Source organism: Tachysurus vachellii, chromosome 12 (genome assembly GCF_030014155.1).
Source record: "Tachysurus vachellii isolate PV-2020 chromosome 12, HZAU_Pvac_v1, whole genome shotgun sequence".
In the NCBI taxonomy this organism is placed as follows: domain Eukaryota; kingdom Metazoa; phylum Chordata; class Actinopteri; order Siluriformes; family Bagridae; genus Tachysurus; species Tachysurus vachellii.
Window position 1 is genome coordinate 22,255,456 of NC_083471.1, and position 10,006 is coordinate 22,265,461.

A 10,006-nucleotide genomic window follows, 5' to 3' on the forward strand; every position below is an offset into this window, starting at 1 on the left:
CCTCCTGCTCCTACGTCACAACCCGGGCCACGTCACATCACACAAGGGCCGCGTCCTAAACACCAACAGCCCTAAGTTTAAGTGCACTATTAAGGAATAAACGATGGGTTCGAATGCACGTGCGCTGGATGTGGTCTAGGTACCAGACTGTTGTATAATAAACAGGCTGTTTAGGATTTAGCCCTAATAAGGATGCATAATTAATGCAGTTTTTAAAGAAAAACAAGTCTACTTACTCATTGTTTCATTTAATAATGCTAAAGGGCAGTGGTGGCTAAGGCTCTGGGTTGTGGATTGGAGGATCAGGGTTCAAGCCCCAGCACTGCCAAGATGCCTCTGTTGGGCCCTTGAGCAAGGCCCTCAACCCTACCTGCTTCAGGGGTGATGTATCATAGCTGCCCCTGCGCTCCGACCCCAACCTCCTCAGTTGGGATATGTGAAGAAAAGAATTCCACTGTGCTGTAATGTATATGTGGCGATAATAAAGGCTTCTATGCTCCCACTTTCTTTCTAATACCATTCCTCATTCGTAAGATGATCAAAAGTCAGCCAATCATGTGGCGGCATGAAGTATATAAAGTCATGTAGCTGTGGAGATGAGCAGCTTCTTGAAGAAAAAAAAAAAGTTTATATGGATTCATCCAGTGAGCAGGAGTTCTGTAGGTGGAAACACCTTTCGGATGAGAGTTTTCAGAAAAAAAAAAAGACTAGTAAGGTCAGGAAGGCTAGGGTTACTTGAATAACTAATTTACGTACAATGCTGAGTAGAAAAGCATCTCAGATCTTGAGGGCTACAAGAGACACAAGACTGCATCAGGTTCCACTTTGGCAACAGGAATCTGAGGCTACAGTGCCAACAGGTTCATCCAAACATTGTCTGGTGTTTGTCACAAATTCTATGATTTAAAGGTGGGGTGCACGATGTTTGAAAGCCAATGTTGACATTTGAAATCACCAAAACAAACACGCCCCTAACCTAAAAAGGATGTCACCCCTGTTTTGATAGCTCCGCCCCACACATGCAGTACATACACAACCTAGGCAACTATTATGGCGGAACCTGCTGGGGCAGCTGGCCGAGGGGAGATTTTTTATCAATAAATTTACATTTACATTTACATTTACAGCATTTGGCAGACGCCCTTATCCAGAGCGACGTACATAAGTGCTTAAATCTCTAACATTGAATACATTAATGCTGGCTCACTAAGTTACATACTTAAGATACCATGAATTTAAAACATTTGTTCAAAGTTACAATGAAAGTGTCAAAAGGTGTGTTTTGTTTTTTTTTTTTTTTCAAAATGCAAAAGATAATGAAAGAAGTGCTAGTTGAAGTGTTTCCTGAATAAGTAGGTCTTCAACCGCCGCTTGAAAATAGCCAGTGACTCAGCTGTCCGGACCTCTAGGGGAAGTTCGTTCCACCACCTTGGTGCCAGTACAGAGAAGAGTCTTGTAGTATACTTGCCTCTTACCGTGAGAGATGGTGGAACCAGTCGCGCAGTGCTGATAAATAGGAGGGTGCGGGGTGCAGTGCGTGGAGTGATGAGGGCTTTGAGGTAAGAGGGAGCTGGTCCATTATTGGCTTTGTAGGCCAGCATTAGTGTTTTGAATCTGATGCGTGCAGCTACCGGAAGCCAGTGGAGGGATCGCAGCATAAATAAATAAATAAATAAATGAACTCAATGAGTAATATTATGGTAATACAAATGTGTTTTTGTAGTACATTGTTGTACCGTGAAAGGTTTAGCTCCGTTTCACACGGAAGACTATGTTCAACACCATAGAACCCGAGGCAGAGGTAACGGCAGGTATCCGCCATGTCAATGTACTGTATCACTCACTTTCTGCTAATGTCACACATGCGCACTGAACACTCTCTCCGCCGCATACTGACAAGACACGCCCCTTTCTGCTCATTGGCTACACGTTTGTTTTGTTTGTCGGCCCGACTTAGTTTTCTGAAGCAGTTTTCAAACATCGTGCACCCCACCTTTAATGTTCTAGCCTACGACAATAAACTCAATAAAGAATTCAAACTGCATTCGGATCATTTTCACAAAATCACTTTGGGATCCAAAGTTTGTACTTGTACCTCCACATTTCTGTTTGCATTTAAGGGTAGAAACATTTATTTAAATATAAAATGAAGAAAGTAACATTGGAGGACACAAATATATAGAACAGAAGTCCCAGTGGATATTAGGTCAGTAGCAGTACTTAAGTGTTGGATATATTGGATATAAAGCACAGACTGTGACGATAATAATGACTAGAAAATACAAGCACAATTACAATGTCATATCTAATTGATTTATTGTTGATCATTTTCAATGAAACAAAGAAGGCAATGAACTGCATCAGATAATAAATAAACATTTTGAACGATAGATTGATGCAATAATTACATATTCGCCTTTTAACAATTTTGATTGTCATTTCAGTTTTAAAACCAACCCCCCAGGTAACACTTGCAGGTTTCCTATTACTATAGTTCATGCTTATAGTGTATAATGTTCTGGTTGAATCATACCGATCTCACAGCATGAATGCAGCCAGTCTGAAAGTCGTACTGGACCAGACGCGTGCTACATATGACAACAGACAGTAATAGAGTTTAGTTTGAGTATAAAGGAAGGAAACCGTTTCACTTAATACTAAATAAGGATTTATGTTTAATATTTAACTATTTAGAGTACAGGAAATCTCTGGATATTCACAAATCTGTTAGGTCCAACAGAAATAAAACTATATAAAAAGGAATAGCAAAAATAAAATTCAGTGTTTTCAGTTTGGACTTTTATAGACTTGTAAAAAAAAAATAATAAAAAATAAAAAAAAAATAAAAAATAAAATTGCAGAAGATACAATAGGAGACAATTACTGTATAAGGCATGAAGTCAATTATATAGTGTTAAGCAGTCTTATTGGCAAAAGCTTCCCATTTCTCAGCACTCTGTAACAGCACAATAATCAGCAAATGATATTTATGACATGATGTTTGGTTTTGTTTTAATATTGAAGCCCATCTGAGTGACAGCAATTCAAATATGTGCAAAAAGAAAAGGTGAAATGTTTAAAAGATAAGATCTGATTTTTATTTTAAGAATCAAAAACAGACGCTTAACTGTAAAGGAAATGTGAGAGGTGATTTCTGTGTAAACAAACCAACCACCGTAAAAACCCTCTGTAAAACCATCACTTCTGTGATCAGTGGGCTGGTGTTTCTAGCGTTTTCCATAAAAAATAAACACAATTGTATAATTAATGATGTCTATGTCTGCGTTGTCAGTGTGTCAGCTCCTTTCCTAGCATCCTCGCCTTCCTTTTCAGAGTCATTGTGTTTCTCTTGTCCCGCCTCCATGGTTGCCGTGCCAGCTTTCAGCTCTTCCTCCTCGGCTGTCTCATTGGCTGGCGACTGGAAGCCGCTGTCTGTGTCGGTGCTGAGCTGCTGAGGTTCTGTGTGCGAATCTGAGAAGTTCTCTGCAGCATCTGTTTGCTCTTCTTTCTTGGGCTTTGTAATGGTTTCTTGATCTTTTGCAGGTTTCTCTGTGTTTAATGGTGTAGATTGAACCTCCTGGTTCGCTGGCGCTGCCAACTGGTCGTCTTTTTTAAGTGCGCTATTTGTTTCCGCTTTAGCGCTTAAAGTTTCTTCTGTTTTCTCCAGAGCGATTCTATCTGGACTTTGCTCGCCATCTTCTCCTTGGACTGCGTCCTCGATCTGCTGGATGGCGCTCTCTATGGCCAGCTTGCTCTCAGAGTCCTGTGGAGACTTTGGTGCAGCTTCCATTTTATCAAGCTTTGCCGCAGTCCCATTGGGTAAATCGGGTGCCGTTTCCTTAGGTGATGACCCACTAACCTCCTCTTTGACAGGTGCTGCCTTTTCAGATGCACAAGAGGGCTGAGCATCAGAATCTCCCTCACCCTGTTCTTCAGGGATGTCATGAACGCTGGGGACCTCCAAGCAGGACTCGTTGAGAAGCGTTGTGTTATGTCCATCCACCTGGATCATGGACACCACTTGTTTCATCCTGCGTCTCTTCTGGGCCGCTGTATCTCCATCATGCTCTCCGTCCACTTCCAGTTTGTCTCCGTACTCTCCTGCCCAGTCGATGGACGGGTTCTCGCCCAGCAGGTGGAGGTTGGGGTCGCTGTTGGTCAGAACGATGCTGTCCCTGTACAGGTTGTGTTTTCTCTGAACGGCAGCCTCCTTTACAGCTGCAAATAAAAAGTAAGAGTTAGAAAGTTTGAAAACTCTTGCCGATGTCTGGTAATAAGTTGTCCTAAAAACTACTTTTACAAAAAGATGCGTTTTCTAACTGGATGTAGATTCCAGAAAGAAACCTTACTAAGCCTCGATACTTGGTTTTGCACTGATAACAGTGTACGCAGTGTATTACGTCTGTTTCTTGTAGATTTTACTGCAGAGTAACATCGATTCTAGGACTGGTTAATACGTCAATATAATATGATGCAACACCAGAATAAATGAAGTCAGTATCAACCTTTTTTATTTTTTATTTCTTTGTATCAACTGTTCTTTATTATCATTACTTCATCTATTCAGATGTTTAATAACATGCCAATGTTCGCAAACCTAGATCAAGTATTGTAAAAAAAAAGTTTACAGTACACATATATTTTCTCTTATACCACAGCGCTGTCGAATTGTGCGACCGGAGTCATGTCTCACCCATCATGATGTCCTTCATGACTGTCTGAAGCACCACCTCCTCAAATATGTTCTCGACCAAAATGAAACGGGAGAAATCTTCAAAGATCAGTTCCTGGAAACGAGGCAATTCCTACAGGCAGATATTAGATTCATCCTTAGGCTAATGCAATAAAATGTATGTGTAGAGAAAGTATTAAGTGTGTGTGTGTGTGTGTGTGTGTTCTTACTGCAGAGCAGGACGGAGAGAGCTGTTTCAGCATGTAGGGGATAAAGATCTGTAGTAGAGCCTCTCTGAAGAACCTCTTACGTACAGTGCTGCTGTCATAGTCATATTTCTGTGGAATATGAAAAAAGGAAAAAAAGAAACATTGAAATGAAATACAATGATGTGTGCAGAATTATTGGCACCTTTACTGGCGCCTATATTCCGACTCCAGAATAAAAAAAAGAACATGATAAACAAATTAATATGATTAAATATGAATAAAACAATTTATATAATAAGACAAATTAAATATGTATGGAAGGAGACTCCAGTGTCAGCGCCCATCACTTATATATAAGATATAACATAAGTGATGACAGAAACGAGGTCGTTTTAAATGCAAGTATAAACGGATAAAAAGTATGATGCAATAACGATATATAAATATATATATTTTTATCTTCTTATCCTTAAATGGTCTCCGTTTTATTTCTACTACTAAAAAATTGAAAGATTAAACCCTCAAATAACTAAATCAAATAACTATAAATCAAAAAACTACATTTTCACTAGACGACGTGGACATTAGGAGACCAAAAAATAAATACATTCTGGTTGATGGATATTGGGGTAAGTTGATTAAGTTGTTGTTATTTTTACAGTAAATCAGAGCTGAAATTCAATAATGAGCATGATTGAATTTTAGGATATTTACTTCCAAATCAGGTGAACAGTTTCAGAATCACAAAGCATCTTTTTGTCTCTTTTAGTCTTTTTTTTTTCCCATGAGGAGAAAGATATTTATTTGTACTCAAAATATATTTAAAGTAACTTTTAAAAACTGGCATCCTAAGAAAAAAAAAAAAAAAAACAGATCTCAGAGTCTGAGATCCTCCACTGAACTTACTTTTAGGAGTGTAGTTTTCAATCTTATTCAAATCATGTGTTTAAACTCTAAACATCAACATATGATTCATTTTGGATAAAAGGTGCCAATAATTCTTGAACAGCTAAACTCTGACAGACAGATATCCTCATTTGCGGCACCTTGATGACTCGGTCCTGGCACCGCTGGATTGTTTTACAGAGATCTTCCTCCTCATGACCCTCCAGACTCTGATGGAGCAGCTGCTCGAACGTGTACACGGCATCATCCATTTGCTGCAAAAAAAAGATGAACAGTGACACACATGAGATGACATGTCTGGAAGAGTTGTTATTATTATTATTATTATTATCATCATCATCATCATCCAAGTGAAAGCTGCATTAAGTGTTTAGGGCCTAAATAATTATTTGCATTTTATTTTTATTTGAGCTTTAATGGATCAGTTTGTTTAAAAATTCATTCATTCATTCATCTTCTACCGCTTATCCGAACTACCTCAGGTCACGGGGAGCCTGTGCCTGGCGTCATCGGGCATCAAGGCAGGATACACCCTGGACGGAGTGCCAACCCATCGCAGGGCACACACACACACTCTCATTCACTCACACAATCACACACTATGGACAATTTTCCAGAGATGCCAATCAACCTACCATGCATGTCTTTGGACCGGGGGAGGAAACCGGAGTACCCGGAGGAAACCCCCGAGGCACGGGGAGAACATGCAAACTCCACACACACAAGGTGGAGGCGGGAATCGAACCCCGACCCTGGAGGTGTGAGGCGAACGTGCTAACCACTAAGCCACCGTGCCCCCCTTGTTTAAAAATGATTAATTAAATGAATTAAAAATTAAAAATCAATTCATTGCTGCATTATGATGCAGTCCATGATTTACTGCAACTCCATTAACTCACACACATTATTTCTTTCAGACGACATTCAATTTCTGCAGTTTACCTTTAGAATTTATTGCTATTTTGTAAATTCAAAGTGTAAACCTGAAATCTGGCTGATGATCCACTATAATCTGCATTAATCAGAGTTTACGGGAAGATATATCGACAGACAGACTGACGGACGGACAAATGGATAGATCATTTATTGAACCCTGAGAAAACACGAGATTTATTTATTTCGCCTTTAAAGCAACACAAAGGATTTCCCACGTTAGCCAACAGGGGGCGCCCTCACACAAAGGCTGCAACAGTTGGGATTCTTGTGAGAAACTTGTGATCCAGTGCTGATAAAAATACACTCTGCATGTTCAGTCTTGTGTCACCGCTCCCATGCTTTAACACCAAGCTCTCAAAAATCTTCTCCCTGTTACATTTTCCTCTCGAACACCATGTAAATAAGTCAGATACGAATCAAGAATCTGCTGTTATTACGGCTGCTCGTGTATAATACTAATCTATTATCAATCCACTAGAGTAGAAATGTGCAGGATATTTAGAATTCAACTCTCTCAACATAAATACAACTGAAATACGCTAGCAACGAAGTCAGACGTCAGTGCTACGATGATACCTCAGAGAATAAGACACTATATTAGAAGAAAGAAATAATCCACAGTAGGGTGTGAAGTCGCCCAAAACAAGGTTGACCATTTTCCCCATAATAGTGCTTCAGTCTTGTTACACCAAAGCAGCAATTTATCATTTGTGTTTCATAATAAATATTATTAATGAACAGCACATTGTACTTTTTTGAATCTTTTTATAGTTATAGTATAATAGATGTGTAACGTCCACAAAACAAGTTAGCTACTGTTACCAAGTACATGTTGAAGATTATATAAGAAAAACTTCATGAAAACTGTGAGGAAAAAAAAAAAAAGTGCTGAAACTGTTGAATCCTTTCATAAAATGTAAAATTTTATTTTGATAAAGAAATCATGTTTTTCCAATCAAGTTCTTGTGTAAAGGGTTCATCGATTATTGGCGGAGATTCTGTTGTAGACGATTAATCAACACCTACTGACCAATCAGGTTTGAGAAAACAGCAACGCTGAGGTAAAATATTTCTTAAAAAGGTACGCATTTTGCAATTTTTTTTTTTGCATAAGCAAAAATATTATTTAATTTATCTATAAAAGTTGAAATTAGAGATGTTAGAACTAAAAAGTGGATATTTGCATAGCTGTTTATTGTTTACTACACCAGTTCAACCCAAAAGAAAATACTGTCTTAAAAAAAGAAAAAAGAAGAAAAAGTCATTTGCCCAAAAGACTTTAATCCAAATCTCAATTTTTTTTAAAAAAGACAGACTCGGGCGTTATGATGTAAGGAATAAGTACACCAACCTTTGTGCATTTATTTTAGCTTAATGAACACATTTATATAATGTTCATGAAATAATGAAATAAATAAATTGGGTTCAGTTGGAGTTGTTTTCCAGTTAAAGTGGTCTATGACTGCAAAATGGTTCAGTGATGGCAGAGAAAGACACTTAAACATCACATTCTTCCATTTCTCTTCACATTAACAAAACCATAATAAAAAGTAAATAAGACACGGCATATCATAAATCACCGGACAATTTACAACCATCTACGTACGATTCATGAGACGCGTTAAAGATGTTCTTCGGACTATTCAGTCTTTCAGAGAAATAAAATGATCACATATCCAGAATAGCTTGAATTCATTGCTGATTAATTATTAATTATAACAGCACTTTTTTTCCATGCTGCTCTGGATGCATGAGTGAATTTTTCCCATGGAGCTGTAACTACAGGATCACAGTGAAACAGGACGAGACTCACCTCTCTCATGAGGATCTGGGCTCTCTGGACGAACACGGACGGACTGGTGACGTCGAAGCGCTGCTGCAGGCCCTCCAGACTCAGCTGCTCGACCTTCTCATAGCAGCACTGCATTTTCACCGGGTGGAAAGCCAGCATGGAGATCTTCTCCATATACTACAGAGCAAAACGATAGCTCACGGTTACATCAGGCTCAAATATACAGCTTTGGGTTTCGATTATAAACCTGAAATCAGGAAACTTAAAAAAAATAATGGTTTTGTGATTAGTAATTTAAAAAAAAAAAAAAAAAAAAAAAAAAAAAAGACTAATAATGCAAATGTCAGAGAATAGAAAGGGAATTGGAATTAATATTTATTTAATGTATTATTCTTGCCTGTAAAAATAGCTCTACTTGTCAGTCAAATGTGTTATTAATAAAAATAGATTGATATCAGAGCAAATCTGGTTACAAGCTGCTGTGTAATTTCTTATTATAAGATGTCTCCTTACATAGGTGAGTATAGCTAGTATAGCTGAGTATAGCTGTTATAACAGAAGAGATAACAAGAACTAGTGTTTTCACTTTGAACTGAATTTAACCATAAAGGGTTAAATGGTTGCACAAAAAATGCTAAAAAGAGGAAAATAATCTTAATAAACAACTGCAGGTTGTGGTGTTATGCTCTTTCTCCTCAACGAATAAAAATCAAAAATGCTGTATTAAACGCTCAGGATCATCGCTCTCACCTCTCCCAGCTTCTCTTTGCTGCCGCCGTTCAGCAGGTTCTTGCTCATTTCCACCAGCTCTCTAAAGAAAACATCACGCACCTCGAAGAAACCTCGGCTGGTGGGTTCCATCAGGGCCTCAAGGATGGAGCCGATATACGGCTCGATGCTCACCTTGAGAAGTTTCTCAGCCTTGGGCAGCACCAGAGCTGAAAGTCAGCAAGGAAGAAAGGGAAAGAAAAAAAAAAATGTTCAAATCTCCACCAGAAAAACAGCCAAAAGCCAGATAGGTTCTATCTCTCTCACCTAAAATCTGCCACAAGTCCAAAATGTCAATAAACTTGCTTTAACAATGCAGAAAACAAAGCCGTAGCAAGTTAAAACACTGCTATGACCCTTGTCAACTGCTACACAAAAACACTCCACACCTAAAGGGTACTAAAGCATTTGGGCTTTTACAACCTGTCTGTGTTGCAGTTCTTCCCTAATCCACCAGACTCTTTGATACCCAGAGACTCGACTAGGCGGAATTTTTCCACATGTCTAAAGCATTTCCATTTTTGGCATTTAGCAGAAGGTTTTATTCAGAGCGACGTTCAAAAGTGCTTTGAAGGTTCATTAGGTTACAGACTTAGGATACCATCAACCTGAAACTCTGTTCAAGTTTTTTTTCACATAAAACAAACAAAGAAAATAAGTGCTAGCTTTAGCGTTTTAGGAAGAGGTGGGTCTTCACCCATCGTTTAAAGATAACCAGTGACT

At 38.6% G+C, this 10,006-nt stretch overlaps 1 protein-coding gene across 1 annotated transcript in view; it reads right to left on the reverse strand.

Moving 5' to 3' along the window:
• Positions 1-2,299: 2,299 nt before the first annotated feature.
• niban2b (niban apoptosis regulator 2b) overlaps positions 2,300-10,006 on the reverse strand; it is a 42,734-nt gene continuing 35,027 nt past the window's right edge. Inside the window, exons 9-14 of the mRNA XM_060883246.1 lie at positions 9,266-9,453; positions 8,537-8,692; positions 5,928-6,041; positions 4,903-5,010; positions 4,694-4,805; positions 2,300-4,218 (exon numbers count right to left, since the gene is read on the reverse strand). Coding sequence (XP_060739229.1) covers positions 3,275-4,218; positions 4,694-4,805; positions 4,903-5,010; positions 5,928-6,041; positions 8,537-8,692; positions 9,266-9,453 — 1,622 coding nt within the window. The 3' untranslated portion in view covers positions 2,300-3,274. The remainder of the gene's footprint in view (positions 4,219-4,693; positions 4,806-4,902; positions 5,011-5,927; positions 6,042-8,536; positions 8,693-9,265; positions 9,454-10,006) is intronic.